Genomic DNA, 19,291 nt, shown 5'->3' on the forward strand with positions numbered 1-19,291 from the left:
CATGGCTCATGTCTGTGCTGTACTCATTCTTCTTCCCAGAGCTGCAGCCTGGAGCTTCATGGTTGGTTTCACAATGAATGGCTTTCAGTGTTGCTCGCAGACTGCTCCCTTCCAGATCTCAGGATGAGGCCCCACAACAATTGAGCCTCTTCCACTTCCTCCTCTGAATTACTCTGAATTACCATTGAACACTTTCAGACAGGAATTGATGGAGCCTTCTTCTAATTTGGGTATTCAGTGTACAACTTCACAAAGCACCGCATTCCTACTTGTAACACCTTGTGATCAAAGCAGTCACTCAGAATACACTTGTAATTAATATGATGTTCCCCAAGCCTTGTGTGAATCACAAACTTGACAGACGGATCAGCGCGTAGATTATCACCATTTCACATGAGAACCAGCCATATCTTTCTTTGTAGTTTTGCTTCTTGCATTGTTTTGTTCTGTTTTCACAAGTTTCATTCAAGGACATACATAAAATATATTCAGAGAGTGTAAAACAGATTAAATCCTTACAAATGTAGCAAGACATCCATGTCCTTTTTTACATCAAGGTGCTCTGAAACTACATGGAATTAAGCATTTACCCTGTGAAATCTTCACAAAACGCCACATCAATATATTATCAGAAAGCAGTTAACTCCTGGTAAAGCCTGCAGCAGCCTGAAGCCTGGAGGTAATAGCAGTTAATTGCAGGACACACACACACTCAGACGATGTAAAGACATCCATTAGTCTAGCCAGTGCACCATGTCTTTGGGACACCAGAGAAACTGCTGCACCAGAAGAAAAAGGACATTAACACAGAAATCACACACAGAAGGTAGCCAAGCCAAAAGTCAACCAGGACCCAAGCCCTGTGAGACAGCACCACTGGGAAGCCGCATGCATTAAAGAGCAGAGAGAGAGGTTTTCTTGAAGCTCGAAATTTACCGCTTTGTATGTCCTCTTCTGACCAGCATGCTTCCGCGTTTTCTCCCCATTGGTTCCATTTTCTACGTGCATGGAGTAAATAATGTCGAAGAAATCCTCAACGACAGCAACTTGTCTTAGGGATACTTTCTCATCTATGCCTACGCCATCCTGTGAAGGAAGAAATAAATATTGATTGCTATATGGCAAACACCAACAAGCTCATATTCATTCGGGGAAAAAATACCAAGCTGAAGCTCTCACAATACTATAAATAATATCTAATTACCCCCATTTTGGGTTTGCAGATGTACAGTAATTTCAACAGACTGCAAGAACTGCACCTTTGCCATAACAGCGTATTAGCACAACAGCCTGCAGTGATACAGCGGTGTTACGGTATAGTGTTGTGTTACAGAATAGTGCAACAGTCAGCAGTGGTGTAGTTGTTGTGTTATATTATAGTGTAACAGTCTGCAGTAGTATAGTTGTTATGTTATAGTATAGTGTAACCGTCTGCAGTAGTATAGTTGTTGTGTTATAGTATACTGTAACAGTCAGACGTGGTGTAGTTGTTGTGTTGTTGTGTTGTCGTATGGTGTAACAGTCTACAGTGGTAAAGGTGTGTTGTAGTATAGTGTAACAGTCTGCAGTGGTGTAGTTCTTGTGTTATAGTATAATGTAATATTCTGCAATGGTATAGTTGTTGTGTTATAGAATAGTGTAACAGTCAGAAGTTGTTGTGTTGTGCAACATTTTGTACTGTGCTTACAAAATTAAACAGATTAAAACTGAAGTACGGAAAGTAAGAAAAGCACTGAGTGACCTACTGTATGGGGAGAACAAACAGCGTCTTTTCAAGCTATTGATCAAAATCTGAACATGTGTCCTCGAATGGTACTTGAAAACCCATGAAGGTGCCCCATTAAAAATAAAGTAAGCAATGCAACTGTTCACCTCACTGCATTGTCATAGTTTACCCATCATTAACCAATATAATATACCAGGCCAAACCACCAAAAAAGCATCTCAGAGCAAGAGCTGGTTAAATACAGTTCTCCTGTTAGTCTTTGCTTGCCAGACCAGCTGGGATTGGTTTGACTTTTTGTGTATTGCAACTGTGATGAAGCTACTACTGTTGCTTCACTAGATTCTCGGGATGTTGAAGGCAACAAAGGCTGGCCATGTTGTCTTTGCTGTAGTCCTGGAGGTAACGAGAGAGGAAAGACAACAGCTGAATTGTTCAAATGAACTGGAACCGAGGTTCACAGCGACAAAGGTCAGCCTTCCACAAGGGCCCTGTTCCACTCCTACAGTAGATAGAGCACACGCAGGGGACCTGGGTTTTCACAGGCTTCTCCGAAGAGTGGCAAAAGATGGGGGTGAAGGGTATATTCAGGTGGGGGTCAGGTGCCACATGAAATCACCATACGAGACAAAGCCCCTATTTCCTTAAGTAGGCACACATCACAGCTATCTTTCAGCAGACCTAACCCCAGAGTGTCCGTCTTCCAAATATCCAGAGGCACAGCTGCTTCACTATAATGAACTGTGGTGAAACGATTTAAGTTCGCTTTCGTTATGCTGTCATGTTTATTGCAGAAGGATTGCTGTTGCACCCTGGGGCTACGTACTTCACTCAGAACTCCCCAGTAAAATACCCAGCTGTTTAAATGTGCAAGTCCCTTTGAATGACAGCTTCAGTCAAATAGTTTTTTTTAAAGTTTGCTGTTTTTATTTTTCTGTGAAGCCAGCATTTTAATTGAGAAATACCTCAAAATACAACCAAGGCACATAAAGAAATCAATCTAGAGCTTCTGATCTATAATGCTTTTCGGACTGCGACTCTTTCTTAAGAATTTATTAAGGTTTCTGTTGGAAAATATTTGTTTTTTCATTGGTGTTACAGCTAGGAAACAGATTAATACTGTTAATTTGGGATCTTAACTACCTATAACTGTGAACAACCAACGGTATTCATGGGCACACACAGACCATACAGTACAATATATTTCCATTTTCACAAGGCTTTTGCTAAAAATTTTCAAAACTAAAGATTAATGGTCAAATTCAAGATGGTAGGCATTTAGGGAAATGTGTGAGCTTGGACTGAGAACTTGGACTGTGAATGTCTCTTGGGCTAATGCACTAAGGGGAGTACCGCAGGGGTCTGTACTAGGACCACTACTCTTACTCTTCTTTATCAGTGATGTAATTAGTGGAGTACCACAGAGCTCTATACTAGGCCCACGGCTCTTATATCAGTGATGCTTTTCTTCTGGAGGTCCTACAAGCCACTGGCAGCCCCTGTTGGCCGAAAGCATGGATCATGACAGTAAAGAGCCCTAAGGAAGCACCATCGCAGATACAGACGCAGAGTCGCACAAGAAAAGGAAGGCGAGTGCTTTGGAATCAGAAGTCAATTTAAAAACAAAATCCCAAAAAGGGATGTGGTTGTCTTTGTGCTGAATGAATGTGGTTCAAAGCCAGTTTAATTTCCTACTCATCATGTTCTGCTCTTAAGTGCAGCAATCTTGAATGCCATTACACAAAAAACTCTGCCAATTGTAACGACAAACACCCACCAGGTAGCACCTTAAGGAAACAAAATTGAGCAACTGACTTATTGGAGAAAGAGCCCTTCTCTAAAAAATAGTGAAGATCACCGAAGGAGAGTTTGGTACTGAAAATCAACTTTGTCAACTTTGCAGGTGACACCAAAAACGGAAGATTAACAAGTGCTGCAGAAGCAGCCAATGAAATAAAAAAAACAGATACAGTTAAATGGAAGTAGTTCAGGTGGGTAGCTGCGTCAGCATGCACAGGCTGCAAAGGAACAAGTAATAGGTTTATTCCATGCTGAAAAGAGAAGAAAGAAAACACAACGTTTCGGCTGTGGAGCCTTCACACACCTGAAGAGGGCTCCACTTTTTCAGCTTGGAATAAACCTATTACTTGTTCCTTTGCAGTTAAATGGAAGACTGGGCAGACACCTGGCAGATAGTGTTTAATGTAGACAGGTGTACTGTAGAATATTACAAGCAGGTAGCAAAAACCATAAACTAAATCGAATGAATAAAAACATAAACTAGATTAAGAGAAATGGGAAACACCGATCTTTCCGAGGTTTGTAATGAAGAAGATTAATAATTTTGTTGACAATGTGTGGAGCAATACAAAACAAACAAAATCTTGGGATATTTAGTAAAAAACACGGAATTTCACTGAAGGAAAATTAAGCTAAAATTGTACAATGCACCAGTTGAGGTCTAATGAAAGACCCCATTAAGAATATTGACTTCTTTCAAGAAATGGCTGGAAGAGAGCCTCAAATCAATTAGCTACTAACTGTAACGAACAGTTCTTTCCGGACCCTATGCGGACAACACAGTCCGACGGAGTGGGGGAACACAGGGGAAACGTCATGCAGGAAAACGGGGCTGAAGACAAGGGGGCGTGTCCAAGGTGCGCTGGTGCACGGGGGAGGTGTGGCCGAGGCGAACAATCCAAGAGTAATCCTTAGGGAATATCCAAAAACACACGAGTAAGTCCAAAACCAGGAGATCCATCAGAACAAGAATTAAAAACCACGAAGACCGGGTCGGAACCGGCGGACAGGGACAAGGAACAGGGGTTAAAACCTTAACGGGACCAGGCGCTTCCTGGTCCCGGACTCGCACGATATGGAAATCAGATGCAGAGCCCGGAAGAGCGTCAGCGCCTGGCTTTTAAGGTGGGCAGGGAATGGGAAACAGGTGCAGGGAATGAAGTCTTTAGTGAAAGGGCTGGAGCACCCTTAAGGAGGGGGGACTATAGTCGTGACACTAACTACTTCATGGGCTAGAAGGGCCTTATGGCCTCTTCTAGTTTGTTACCATTCTTAGGTCAGAAAAGATATTACAGCTACAAGTACGACTCTTGAGGTCAAAAGAAGTTCCTACATTCTTTTATTACCTTGCATCAAAACATATCCAAACATGCACTTGGTAAAAAGATATTGCCATATATTTATTGAAAAAAACAGGTTTTAACACCCCTCATTTTTTACTCTGGTTTTGTTTCATTTCAGCTCTTTATTTGATGCTTTTGTGTGCAAGGTATTGAGTAATAATGAGCTTTATCGTCACTCTACACTGTGATGCTCTGGGCTGTGTTACCACTTGGTGCTGCATACAGTGGCTGTTTCCCAGTCGGTGTTGTGTGGCTGCACTGTGTTAAGCACAATGGCAGTTAGTCGAGGGCTTTTCAGTCCACCTGTTTCTGTGAAAACTCTATCACTGACAACTCGGGAGGGGGGGACTGTTGTCATGTTTTTAAACCCAGCAGAGTAGAGATGATTCAGGTTGACCTTTATTACTGCAGTTACCATAGATGCCAGCTCCCTCTTTCATGCCTTCAGTAGCTCAATATTCACAACGGGAAAATCCTGAGTAGAGCACTCTGTGGGGCTCTGTGAATTTTATCATGTGTATTAACTTTATTACTATTAATGGCCTGTCATTAGCATTGCTGCCTCACAGCTTTGGGGTCCTTTGCTCAAGTCCTGGGTAGCTATCTGTGTGGCGTTTGTTTGTGTTTGTATAGATTTCCTCAGGGTGCTCCGGTGTCCTCCCACAGTCCAGACCCATACTGGTAGGTTAACTGACTTCTGGGAAAATAGCACCCCAGGTCCAGAATTCATGTCATTTCTTGTCTTAATTTTTTTCACATATATTGTTTTTTCTAAGGCTGAAGTCTTTATGGTGTATCACTGTGTGGTACCCCTTTACTCTGTGTGGTGTCCTCCATTATCACTGTACTTTCTTAAGTATATCTTTCTTAAGTATATGATAATGTCTTATCAGTCTCCTATGTCCTATATCAGACCTTTGACTTTTTTCTGTCCAGTTCAGTCTGGTACATGCACTTACAGTATATAGCACTCTTTATGTGGTTCCATCTATAATAAAAACAATTTTTAAAATGCAGACGTGAAACATAGCACAGCTGAAGCATACACCAAAGTAACTTAAATGTGTTATGTGTCATGATATTTGTGTTGAAATTGTAATGGCATTCCTAATGCAAACTGCAATAGGGAACCACACGCAGGGCAAACAACAACAACCACATCTGACATCTGGAGAGACTCTGCCTGCTCCTCCTCTTGTTCCCTCCTGTCCCACACTGGCCCATTCCCTTCATACACCATATTCCAGAACGGAGATCTTGTTACGGTATTTCATGTAAATGAGTACTTTCGCCATTATGTTCATACTGTACATTTCCTTGGTTCGGGGTTCTTGAGCTATAGAATGGAGTGGCAGGTCAGTGCCAGAAAAAGTGTGAGATCCCCCAACTTTAACTGTAGGAATTCCTGACCACGAAACCCTTGATTAATTGAAATCTTTCTAATTGAGTCTTTCAAATCAAAATACCATTTGTACACCCTATTATTTTCAAAACAAATGCAATGCTCATCCTTACAAACTTACAGCATTGTGTGGTCCAGACAAAGCCTGTGTACATAACATTTTTTATTATCTACAGCACTCACTGTATGGTGTGCTACTTTATTGCAATATAGATTGAATAAGAGGAAATTTTATAAAGCTCTTTTCATTTTTCGGTACACTAGATCACGATTTACTCCATATAAAAGGAAATGATGTGTTTTTTTTATATGGAGCGAGTAAGATAAGCATTGCTCAGCAGTATTGTAGTTCTTTATTTTACAGAAACAACCACAGTTGTAAAAATTGTCAAACATGTCACGCTCACTCTGTATTGCATACTCAATTTCACTAACAGAAAATTTTAAATTATAGTGGGCAGAAAAACAATGTTGGACACTAGTACATTTTTAAGTTTCTGGATTTGGGAGTCTGTTATGCATGGTCAATTGTGTTGATTTAGTAAGATATACCCTGCATTTAATTTAATTGTTCTCCCTCATTTAAGAGGAAGAAGGATTTTTTGTCCTATGTCAATAATATCTCTGTTTCACACCGTGTGAAAAAAATTACTGCCTTTGTTTGGCACACCAAAAGATGTCAAGGAATAGTGTTTTAATCCAAGGTTAAAAAACTCTTTATTTATCTGGGAATTGAGACAGGCAACTGAATATCTCTGACAGCATCCCAAAGTAGGCACTTATTCAAGAGGACAGTTTATGCAGAGCAATTATCCACAGGGCATACAGAAATGATCACAGTGCGCCTGGTCTTATGATTTGCCTGTAAGACAAAGCTTCAGACAGAATGGCATGGTCAAATTACAGCAGCTAAATATCATCAGGGACAAAAACTGCTTTGTTTTGTTTTTGACATAAACAGGCACCCAACAACCACCACCCCAACAGAGCCACTTAAAGTATGTTCTAATGTCCTGTGAAACCCAGAAAAAATACAAATTTAAAACAGCTAAGATCATAAGGTTGGAAATCTTGGGATTGTTTGTACAGTAGTTTGTAGTTGAATAATCTAGGAATCTCATGCCTGCGTTTCTTGAAAGAAGCCAGGATATCAGGTTCGACAACATGGCTGTGTAGCCAGACACCTACTGTACAACCCTTTCTGGGAAAATAAAAGTGAACTATGAAAAAGTATTATTTTCGTAAATAACGTCCTGAAGCTCAGTCTCAGATCTGATTTCTTTGCTACCTGCATGCAACACTCTACATTTCATGAAATGTCATCTGCCAGGATTGTTTGCCCTGTCTTGCATTTTGTGAAAATCCTTCTGAATTTCCTTTGCAGCTTCTACAATGTTTGCTAATCCTCCTGTTTGGATAGTGACAGCAAACCTGGAAACTAGTTTACTGACACTACCACAATCTAGATAATTAATATAAATTACAAAGCGAATATACTGTACCATTTCCTAGCTCACATTTGAGATATCTTTTCCAAATCCAAAGGTCAATACAATTTGTCAGAGTAGCCTAACAAAATAAGATTTAAATAGAGGCTGTCTTAACTCTTGTGTCTGTGTGCCAGCAGGGTTATAAGCTGTCCTCTAACCTATACACTGCTAATAAAATCAATGCAGAGCTCACAGCCACAATTGCTGCCATGTTCTAACAAGAACAGTTTACATTCAGATTACGCTACACATCAGCTCATAACGTTTAATGCATCGGAGTTCTTTCTCTTTGGTTTGAACAATGTTAAAAATAAAAACATTTAATGAACTCCTGTTTGTGTTTGGTGGAGACATATTTTGCATACATTTTAGCTTTGGTGAAGTCATTTGCAAGACAGGCAGGAGAGAACACAGAGAAACAGAAAAGCATCACACCGTGTTCTAAACTGGAGGGGCATTTAAGAAGAAAGTTTAGAAATGTGTTACACTAAAACCTATGCTGAGAATTCATCACACAACAGATGTTGATTATTTAAGTCAACCGTGTCACGGTCACTTCATTCATTATTGTACGAAGTGCAACTGGCCTTCAAAAGATCACACGTCCAGTTTAAACTGGATCGAGCAAGGACATCTGACAGGAGAAACAGAAAGATTTGTTTTTCAAAGGTAAGCGTTAAAATGAAACACCAACAGCTGTATTGTCACGTAGAGTTAGGCAACAGTGTCCAAACAGCACAAAATATCTTCAAATGTAATAATCTGCCAGACAAACTGCATGTACTGTATATTTCTAGAGATGTGTCATTGGTTTTGTAACCTAATGATTAGTGCCCACAAAAAGTACTTTCCATTTTGTTTCATTTGTTGCAGTTTTCAAACTAGACGTATACAGAAAAAAAGACATTTCCAGAGGTATTGTACACTCTCAGAAAAAGCAACAAGTACAACCAGGAAGCAATCTGTCTCTTCTGGTACCAGCAGAAAAGTGACTGCATTCTACAAATAACTAGAATCGATTTATATTTACTGTTTTGTTTTAAACAATCCCGTGCTTCTGATTTTTAATATTTCTGCATCCCAGGAGAAGTCTTGCGTTTATAAAGACCCAGAGTCCTCTTAAAAGAAGAATGTATTGTAACTGCCCTCGTGGCAGATAGTACTGTACAAGTGTGACTGGTCTCACGCACAGAGCCGGTTGCAGAAATGACATCACTGCACTCTGAGGTGCAGACAGTGTAGAACTGCTCTACAGCAGGGGACCCAGTATTTCAGCACAGCTCAGGTATCTGTTGTCTAGGCAGTGGTGCATTAGTGCACTATGTGCTTGAATTCGAACATCTGCAGGGACAGGGAGAGAGGCACTGCTCACACAAGACAGGACACCAGTCCATTGCAAGGTATACTGTGAAGATCTCAAGGAAATTTTAATAACACACTCAAAGCGCTTTACAGGTAATGGGGACTCCCCTCCAGCACCACCAGTGTCCAGCCCCACCTGGAGGAAACGACAGCAGCCATAGTGCACCAGTACACTCACCACACACCAGCTCTCAGTGGGGAGGAGAACAGAGCAATGAAGCCAGTTCATAGACGGGGATTATTAGGGGGCCATGACTGGTAAAGGCCAATGGGAAATTTGGCCAGGACGCCGGGGTTACACCCCTAGTCTTTTCGAGAAACGCCCTTGGATTTTTAATGACCACAGAGAATCAGGACCTCAGTTTTACGTCTCATCTGAAGGACGGCGCCTGTTTACAGTATAGTGTCCCCGTCACCATACTGGGGCATTAGGACCCACACAGACCGCAGGGTGAGTGCCCCCTGCTGGCCCCACTAACACCTCTTCTAAGCAGCCTTAGTTTTTCCCAGGAGGTCTCCCATCCAGGTACTGACCAGGCTCACACCTGCTGTTATTACTTTGTTTCACTTGTTGAAAGAAAAAACAACCTTTTCCCACCACTGTCTATTGTACCACTTTCTGTGTTCTCCAAAGCATCCTGCCACCTTGTTAGATACTGTACTGTTTCCCTGCCAGAAATTCAGAAGTGCAAACACTGCAGAAGCAAAACCTTCCAAATAGGCCTAGAAAGCAAAGAGCTCAATACTGCAAAAATAGTAAAAACAAGTAAAAACACTGTCATTATGCACAATATGAAAAAAAGTAACTGAAATTATTAATATTCATTATTAATAAAAATAAATGCAACAGTAATAATGGAGCTAATAAAATACTCTGTGAACTTGACCCAGGGACTGTCTGTCAAGTACAATACCTTCAATAATACACTATACAGAAGCTGGAGAATAATGACTTGTGAGCATGTTTTGCAAGGCCCAGACAGAACTGCACTGTTTCAGCCAGTCTTGAAATGACATGGTTTTACATTGTTATGGTTTTGAGTTCCCAAGGGACGTTGAGAGAAACTGTGTACACAGCATGTCATGTGCTGGGCAGATAAGAAGTTGATTAATTCCTGTGTCTGCAAGTTTTTATTATTATTATTTAAAAATATTGTTATTGTGTATTTAGCATCAGCAACCCAGGTTATGTTCAGTTTGGTTACAGGGTAGGAACGAAAGTGGAAAAGACAGAAAGAGACCCTGCACCAGTGTGTTTTTCTGTACAGCTGTACAGCTCACAACCAGTTGTTCCTTCATAATTAGTTCCCAAACCCATGGGGGGAGAAGCATTCTTCCCATTATCTGATTAAATCTTGATCCGGATGAGAATGTCCTGTAAATCTTATTTTAGCCATTTTTATTTTTTTTTTCAAAGAGAATCATATGTTGTCCAATCGATTACGGTATATAAGTAAACAACGGAAAATATGCGTTGTTCATAGATGGTCGGAGGACTAATAGTTCTATGAGGCCAATATTAATCAGAAAACAAATACACTGGAAAAAAATACAACAAATATAAACAGTATGTGCCGTGCCTTGCCACTGCAGGCATGGCATTGTAGAAGCTGTGTGTAACAACTGTAGAATAATTACAATATTTCACACGTACAGCCTGCTGCATTACCACACGGGCCGTAATAACTGTGTTAACAGCTAATCCTCTTTGGTGTTTTCCCTTCTCCAGTGAGGCTGCTGGTTCAGAGCAGCAGACTGCAGGCAGGTATAAAAGAGTGTCTCCATGGCAACCCAGAAAGAAATCCCGGCCCCTGCTCCCGAGCAAGCGCCGGTCCCATCCAGAATGAGCGCACCAGCCTAAGGCCTGGCCTGTCACTTACACTTCCCGGTGCCGCATCTTCGGACTTCATTTATTGGGCGTTTAAAGGGATTGTTTCGGGACATTTTCGGCGCCTTTCAGCCTCGTTTTTTTTTTGAAGGAAATGTAATTTAATTTACAGATTCAAACGTTGAGCTCTGCTCCGTCTTGCAAATTAACGTCTGTCCTCCCCCCCCCCCGCGTTGAAAACGCGCATATGAACAGAATGGCAAATGAGAAGCCAATGGCGCATCACCGAGGCCTGACAAATGTGCTCTCACAGAAGTACGCACGGTTCACAGGTGGTTGGTTGCGAGAGGCGCTCGTTAACGGGGAGGGCCAGACAGGAAAGCGGGACAGCTTGCTTTCAACGACACCGCAGAGAGACTCGGTGAGGTTTAGAAACGAGGAAGTGAGAATGCCCGAGACAACAGGGAGGCGGCATCGCGCTGTGGCCGCGGGGGAGACGGACTCGACAGAGCGTGTGACGCGGCTGCCTGGTCCCCCAGGGCGCCGCTCGGCGAGACCCGCACTGGGGACGAGGAGAGGCAGGATTGTCAAGCGAGGCTCCACGGAGGATCAGCACACAGAAAAAAAAAAAAGCACACAGGATGGTCTTGCATCGCCAAAGACAGTGGAACTAAGCGCCTGCCTGGCAGCCTCAAGAGGGTCCAAGACTGGACCCCTGGTTATCCCACAGTTTCTGGTTTATCCTAGAGTACTGTACAGTATATACTGTAACTGCAAAGATGAATTCAAGCTGCTGAAGAGCAGAAGACATGTCATGTTTTCAGAGGAACAGCCATGTGTTTCATATTATGAAATGCTAACAGAGAAAAAAAAAACTTCTTACAGTACTCCTTAAGAGTTTTTTCATTAGAAGTTGAATTAAATATTCCATTCCAAACAAACAACACAGCTCTACCCGTCCATTGAACTGTGTGTTGAATAGCAACAAGGAGCTGTGGAGCATTAACTGAAAATTGATATTAACAATGGGATATTTGAATACACTTCTTGCAATAATGAAGACAATGGCCACAGAGCCTAAGTCCTTACGGTTCTCATTAAAATGATATATCAGGGCAGTCATTAAAATGATTACGCTTTCTGGAGCGCTGTCTTTTGATTCGGCAGCTGTCCGCCACAGCCGGGGAATTTCAGACCGGACAGTATGTTTCCTGCCTCTTACATGAGCTCCAAAAAACCACACTTCCGGATCAACGGCGGTGTGTAAGTGAATCAAGTCCATCTACTGCATACACTGCTGAGATTCCTAACACAAATTAAACCCCAAAAAAACTTTCTTGGCATCAACACAAGAGTCGTTCACATTCTAAACTGTGTTTGTGAAAGCTATGACAGCTGAACCAATTTAGTAAAAAATATATATTTTAATATAGTACTGTTACAATAAACTTGCTTTCATTTCAATTACTGCAGACCTGCTCAATACATTTACTATTATTATTATTATTATTATTATTATTATTATTATTGACATGCTGTGCTGACAATTAAACTGACTGTTCTCAGCTGGCAAATGTGATTCTATATTTGTAGCTTAACTATTGGATTTTGTGCCTCTGCTAGAGCCTGTGCTTTATCTGCTAAATCTCAACATTAGTCTTCCAACTCTCCACTGTCCGCTTTCAGAATCAGGTAGCTCATTAGCCTCAGTATGAGCTCCTCTTCCCTTGTCTTTCACTGCAGCAGTGATGATCGCTAATTACCAGCAGAAATGGATTACTGGCCCATCAAAAGGAGATCCTGTCTCCGGCAGCGCTGGCTTGGGCGAGACAAAATGAGGTGTCCAAGCTGTGGATGTCATGCACTTTGTTAAAAAAGCATTTAATTGTGGGGTATTTTATATTTTGTTGTTTGTTCTGTACAAGTCTGTTGGATGGTACAAGCTGAGATTGTAGTGGTACATGTGTGTGTGTTTCAGTTAAACACAGTTTTTTGTTCATAAGGAAACTGCAGATTTATTTATTAAATTTGGAGCAGATGGGATTCTAAAATAGGTCCTTCTAATATCTGGAAAAGATCACTTTTTAACCCACAAATGATCAACCCTGTGCACATAATAGACAATACACAAGGATAACATACTACAATGGGGCTGTAGATGTTTCAAAGGGATATATTCCACACCATATCACAACATTAAATGTCTGATTTATCTATTTATGAACTGTATTTATTTTAATAAGCCTTACAATATTACAATTATGATGTGAGATGGCAAGACCAATCATTTAACATAGAGTTGTTCCCTGGGGGGAGAAAGACGATTAAATTATTAAAATCAACATGCCTGTACATTTGATTGTCTTGAGACTGCAGGGCAGCAAAACTATAATCCTGAGAAGCAAGCAAAATAATATATAGTGTTCATAAGGGGACAATGGTTGCTATTCTAAAAGGATACAATAAAGTCTTCCTGTTGCTTTCATTTTTTTCTCATAATCCATTTTCTTAAACAGTAGTTTACCTTGTAAGAAAATTACTTAAAGCACTCATAAATAAAATTATACCGCTACTAAAGTCAGGAAAAATCACTCTCCAGCAAAACAGTTTAACTGTAGACAGCAAATGGCTGATATATAGGAAGTGATATGCTGAAAGAATGAAACATTATTATTATTAGCTATTATATATTTGTGTCCAAATAATTTCCCAAATCAAGAAACCTTGCTGGAATACACACAAAGATGTGTTACAAGTATGCCCCTTGAAACGCAAGCTTGTGAGATATAAGAACAGACGCTTGCCAGAGGAAGTGACACAAACACACAAACCGTTGGAGCCCAGAATGAGCACTGGTAACTCTGTTGGCCAGAGCCAGCAGAGTGTTGGGATAGGTGGAGCAAAAGCCTTGGAAAGAGGAACCATCCATTTAAAGAGAAGCTAATTGATCATCCATTCAAGCCAATCCTGGAGGCACAAAGCAAAATGAAGAGAGGTATTCAGACCCAGCGTGTGTCGTAAATGCGATGAAAAACATGGAGGACCGCCAAGGCAAACCAAGAGACTGCAACGGACACGGCCTGACCTGGACCTACTGCTCCGACCAGCTGAGCTCCTCAGAGGGATCTCTGAATCCCTGGGCAGGACTCAGGTCAACTGCTTCACAAGCCTTTAACGTCACGCCATCGGGTAGAACAGGAGTGTAACAGTAACTTTGAGAGACAACACGGGTGCTTCTAAGCCCAACTGCCTTTAGGAAAACCGTCATTTTTAGTGGTAGTCCTCAGGCACGGCCAGTCCAGGAATTTTCAGGGTGGCGTGGGCTGGGCAGCTGGGTGATCACACCGCGAAAAGTGTGAGTGAACTGCTACAGTACAGTATGTGTGGCTGATGTGTCGAGATCTTGCACATCGCTACCATCCTGGATAACAGGTGGCCCTGCCGACAGGCGAGAAAGACCGTGTAAGAACGGGCCAACTGGACAGTCATCACCGGCCGCGAGGGCTGCGATCCGTGTGGGGGAGGCAGGCGAGCACAGAACACCAGAAAGACATGCAGCCGAGCTCATTCCGAAACATGGGCAGCCGCCGAAAAGCAGACTAAATCTGTGGCACAAGCATGGTACAAACGCAGTAAAACAGCGGAAAAAAACGCCACCCACATTTACAGGATGACCAGCAGTCGGGAGGTTGGTTCCCAAAGAAACAGGGGTTATTTTCAACGTTTGGGGACCTAAGACTCTTCCCTGGTCATACTGTATATTCCTAATAATGAAGATAGACACTTAATAAAAACGCTGCCAGTAAAAACAAAATGTGGCACGTTGCTAAAGTGAAAGAGGTATCAGGTCAAAAACGTGTTTACCCTGCTGTCCAAACACAATTTTTTTAGAAAACGAGGCCTTGCCTTGCATGTACAGTATTACTCACTGCCGACAGCAGTGCCGTTTTTACCTTTTACTAATTATAACCTTAACATGACCCCCCGAGACAAAAGGCAGAGTAAATTAACACTGCGTGGAAGAGAAGTAACGCGGAGTGGTGCCGTGCCTTTGTGGCCGTGTTTCTCCCTTCGCCTGCTGTAGGACCAATAAAGTTGACAAAATCGGAGGAGGATGGTTTCTCTGCTTCCATGAGAATACCATCCCAGATAGGGCTTGGGAACAGTGGTGTCGTAGGCTGAGTATAATTCGGAATGTATGTTTATATGAACAGTTTACAGTATATTTGCAGCATATATATGTGCACTATTCATATATATATGAATATGCAAGCAAGCAAAAATATCCCATTGAATAAATTAAAAGTTCTCCGTTTGAGAGCCCTTACATTTATGAAGGGCCACCTCTGACAAATTATCCCATCATATGCTCCGGTTTTGCCCATTTAACGCACACTGATGTTACACGTGTAATCAACAACAAATCATTAAGGCTCTTCCGTATCTCTTGATCAGCTAGAAGAGGGTGATTTATCACTGGTATTAGGAAACTGGAGTCGGGCAATGGTCTGTGTGCGCGTTTGTTTGGTTTTTTTGGGAGTATGGGTAAATACTGATGAAAGGGGGAGATGTACTGTAATCTAATGGGCACTGCAGCTTTTAAAGGGATCCCTATGACTTTAACAATGAGGATGTGCCAGGCTACAACACGGAGAAAGAATACTAGTTTCAAGCTCATCGGGGGCTAGAATCACTTCACATTCATTTCGACAAAACGTTGTGCGCTTACGTATCGATGTGTTGTTTCATTTAACGACGGGACTGAGGCATATGAGCAATTAAACGTGTTTCACTGACCGTGGTTTTAACTGGAACGTAGAGCACTTGTTTCTCCCCTCCGCTGATCTCATCTGGAACACCAAGCTGAAAGCCCTTGGACTTTACCCAAAATTTAAACTTTGCATTGTCTGTGGAGCTGGACTCGGATCCGTTCAGAAGCTGTACAATCCGGTCGTATTTTTTACGGGTCACCGTCTTCGTCTTCCCGGAATCACCATATGTCCTGAGGCACCAGTCCTGAAACTGGCGATACATGTCCCGATCTCCCTCCATTATCCTGAGCAGGGTACAGAAATGGTCCTCGCCGTTGTCCCTTTTCGCCTTCCTTATCCTCCGACTTTGCACCTGTTCGCCTGTTGTCGGTTATACGAACAAATAAATAAATATATATCCCTCAGTCAAGCCGATGGCGCCTTGAAATGCGGGTCGGAGTTTCTAGATTTACCTTGGCGGCTGGGCTGATGTCGAGGTCCCGCATCCAATCTCCCCCCCCCCACCCACCCCTGTTAATTTTCAATTCATCGAGATCTCCCAGGGCAAGACAATCGGATCCCGGTTGCTTATAGTCTGTCTCTCTTCCATACGTGACCAGTTTCAGTATTCCGCACGCAGGACAACGCCACTTTTTTTTCGGGATATAATGTGCCCCCCCCCCCCCGGGAAATTCCAATATATTCCACCTTCCCGGTCTCTGTGGTATTTCACACACCGGACTCTACCTGGCATCGACCGGATTCAACAGACGGAGAGAAATTAGTTCTCGGTTGTCTCTTTTTCTCTCTGCCCCCTCTCCCTCCCGCAACCCAGCGCTGTTTTGTCCAGGTCTGTGCCTCTCCCCAGTAACCGTGGAAAAAAAAAAAGAGAAAGAAATACGAGCCAGGTCAGGACTCTGCGTTTTAAAACGGACTGGTTGGCGATGCTTGTTGGCCTGGAACCAAAACAAATACTCAATTTAATTAATAATTATAATAGCAGTTGCTCGGGCCTTTCATAGTATCCTGTACTCCTTTGACCAGAAGCGGAGTTGGAGCTGATGGATGTTTGGCTCTTGAATGAATGGAGCTCTTTATACATACAGAGAATATTTGACTCCCCAATCTGGAATACAAAACTAGATCTGTTCATTTATTGAGTAGGGGGAGAAAAAAACCCCACCAACAACAACACACACACAAAAAAAAAACCCCATGTCACAACCAGATGTAAACGCAAATCCTGTATCGATCTGTCCGCTGTTTCGTGAAGCTTTCGGACGTGGACGTCTGCCCCCCGACTCCAGCGTCTTTATCCTCCCAAGCACACGACGGGGGCTGTGTTTCTCGCCTGCACCGCTCCGGAACCCGAAAAGTCTTCCTATCCCGCTGTCGGCTCCGTCCGTCTCCTGGACGCGTCTGTCTGTGTGTGTGTGTAGCGCCGGGGTCCACACGGATGTCACCCTGTTCGGCCAGCCCTCCCCAACCCACCCCTGCCCATAAATTGGAGCCCCGTCCTTTGTGAGGAACGATCTACCTGGCGGGGTCCCAAAGCAGGTCAGTGCCACCGCTCCTATCCTCCGGCTCGGGAATCTGTTATCCTCATTTGAAGAAGTGAAAATACGAACGGTCAGCGGGTTTTTGTTTCTTTGCACCGTCTACCAGGACCCCTCCACTATATATATTTTGAAATGTGCGAGTACGGTGTCTCTTTCAGCGGCACTAAATTACGTGAAATGCTCGACGGCCGGACCAGCGAAATATCCCATGCCTCTTTCCCGCAGTCCTCAAAATTCCTCTCTGGAATTGAAATTATATAACTGGAGAAAGTGATGGAGCATTTTTATTGGATTTTTTGGGCTTCCTGGCTTGATCCCTTGAGGCGGCTCCCCATCCCCTTGTGCGGCAGCTACCACGGCAGGATTGTAGGCTCCCCTCCCCGTCTCCGTCTCCGGATTGTGCAGGAGGTCTGGCGGCGGCTCCAGCCGGGACTGACAGCACGGGCTGAGCGAGCGCTCGGCGCAGAACCTCTCTCCTCGAGTTCTCAGCCATCTGATTGGCTGCCGGGACAAAAGTTTCTGTGGAGACGGCCGAGTTGTGACGTCACAGAAAGAATTGTCCCATTTAGGGATCCAGGGCAGTGCGCATGCTTCTCCTGGCAGGTTGGTTCGTGGGATCCCTCGTGCGAGGCAGGCAGGCAGGCAGGCAGGCAGCACTGCGCTGGCAAGACAGCGAGGTGGCAGAAAGGAGCGAAAATGCAGGTGAATTATTCCAGCCTGGTTGCTATGGCGATTAATCTGCATGGCGCGGGAAGCCAGCTACATCGTACTGCTGGCCCGGGTCACGAGAAATGCGGGTTAAATGGCCAGTTGATCTAAAATGTACACGATGATCAGTAGGGACCGCCGGTCCAGGGTCTTTATAAAACAGAGAGTAGCTAATATTATCCAAATAAGCACAAAGGTGGATAGATCACTTTTAATCTGCCGATTTGGGACCGTGCTTTGGGAAATGTGCTGGGTTTACAGTTTTAAATAGTGCAGAGCTGGAAGGCGAAAGGCGATGGTTCACTGAGAAATTAATTTGCCAAAGGCTGTCTTTAAATGCAGTTTTAGTGGATGGAGGAGGAGCATATCGGCGAATTTGGAGTCAGAAAACCGCCTGTAATGTTGTCACCCTCAATGATGTATTATTTGGTTTTAAAACGTGAGGAAAATGTACAGTAAGTGTTGGTGATGTCTCACCGATGGGCGGGTGGCGCAGTGTTTATCTCTGTGGCTCTGGGTTCAGTGCCGGACTTTGGAAAACTGTCCGCGTGGAGTTTGTGTGTTCGGTGGGTTTCCTCCCACTCTCCAAAGACACGTGGGGAGGTGTTAGGGAGCGTCTGCCTTCAAATGGACTGACATCCCATCCTGGATGTATCCTGCCTTCCTTGCTGGGACGGGGTCCAGCTCCCCAGCGGACCCCGGATGGGCAGAAGCAGTGAGAAAACGGCTGGGTGGTGATGTTTTACAATCCATCTGCTGAGGCTGAATGGCATCCATCATCTCTCGTCAGTCTGCCGAATGGAAATGGAGTAAGTCACGAATGTGTGTTAGATCAGCTCATACAAGGTAACCTTCACCCAAAATAACTTTGTCATAACACCGGAAGTTTCTCCCGTTTAACCCTCTATCATTTAATACCAGCTTCATTCATCGCTAGACATTTCCCCCATCGCTTGTGATAAGGCTCTGGGTGTACATTCGTCATATAATATATAATAAGCCACAGACTACATTTGAGGCTGTCCTACAGCTGGGACAAGAGCATATTCCCTTGCAACATGGGGAAGCACTGCTGTGTGTCCTGATCCTGCGTTGTGAATCACAAAGGTCTTGGGGATATTGATTAAGTTGAATTAAGATTAAATTCGTGTCAGGAATTTTGTCTGTATCACAGGGCCCTACAGTACATACCGTGAGGCTGACACTGGCGTTAATATCTATCACCCCAAGACAAAGTACACTGTTCCCTTCCATTTTTACATCAGATATCTTCACTTTATTTTTTGCTTTTGGTAGAGCTACTGATTGGCTGTGTTTTAACTGTC

At 43.2% G+C, this 19,291-nt stretch overlaps 2 protein-coding genes across 7 annotated transcripts in view; one reads left to right on the forward strand and one right to left on the reverse strand.

The window, feature by feature from the left end:
* LOC102696061 (nucleolar protein 4) overlaps positions 1-16,210 on the reverse strand; it is a 116,372-nt gene extending 100,162 nt beyond the window's left edge. For all 5 annotated transcript variants that reach the window (XM_006633939.3, XM_006633938.3, XM_015353531.2 and 2 more), the window contains exons 1-2: positions 15,746-16,210; positions 937-1,086 (exon numbers count right to left, since the gene is read on the reverse strand). In XM_006633939.3, the coding sequence (XP_006634002.2) occupies positions 937-1,086; positions 15,746-16,000 (405 nt within the window). In that variant the 5' untranslated portion in view covers positions 16,001-16,210. The remainder of the gene's footprint in view (positions 1-936; positions 1,087-15,745) is intronic.
* Positions 16,211-16,654: 444 nt separating this feature from the next.
* The window catches only part of dtna (dystrobrevin, alpha), a 146,099-nt gene continuing 143,462 nt past the window's right edge, over positions 16,655-19,291 (forward strand). Inside the window, exon 1 of one of the 2 annotated variants that reach the window (XM_069191494.1) lies at positions 16,655-17,960. The gene's annotated coding sequence lies outside the window, so the exon portion shown is untranslated. The remainder of the gene's footprint in view (positions 17,961-19,291) is intronic. The other variant, XM_069191500.1, reaches the window with a different exon arrangement.

Source organism: Lepisosteus oculatus, chromosome 6 (assembly GCF_040954835.1).
Source record: "Lepisosteus oculatus isolate fLepOcu1 chromosome 6, fLepOcu1.hap2, whole genome shotgun sequence".
NCBI lineage: Eukaryota > Metazoa > Chordata > Actinopteri > Semionotiformes > Lepisosteidae > Lepisosteus > Lepisosteus oculatus.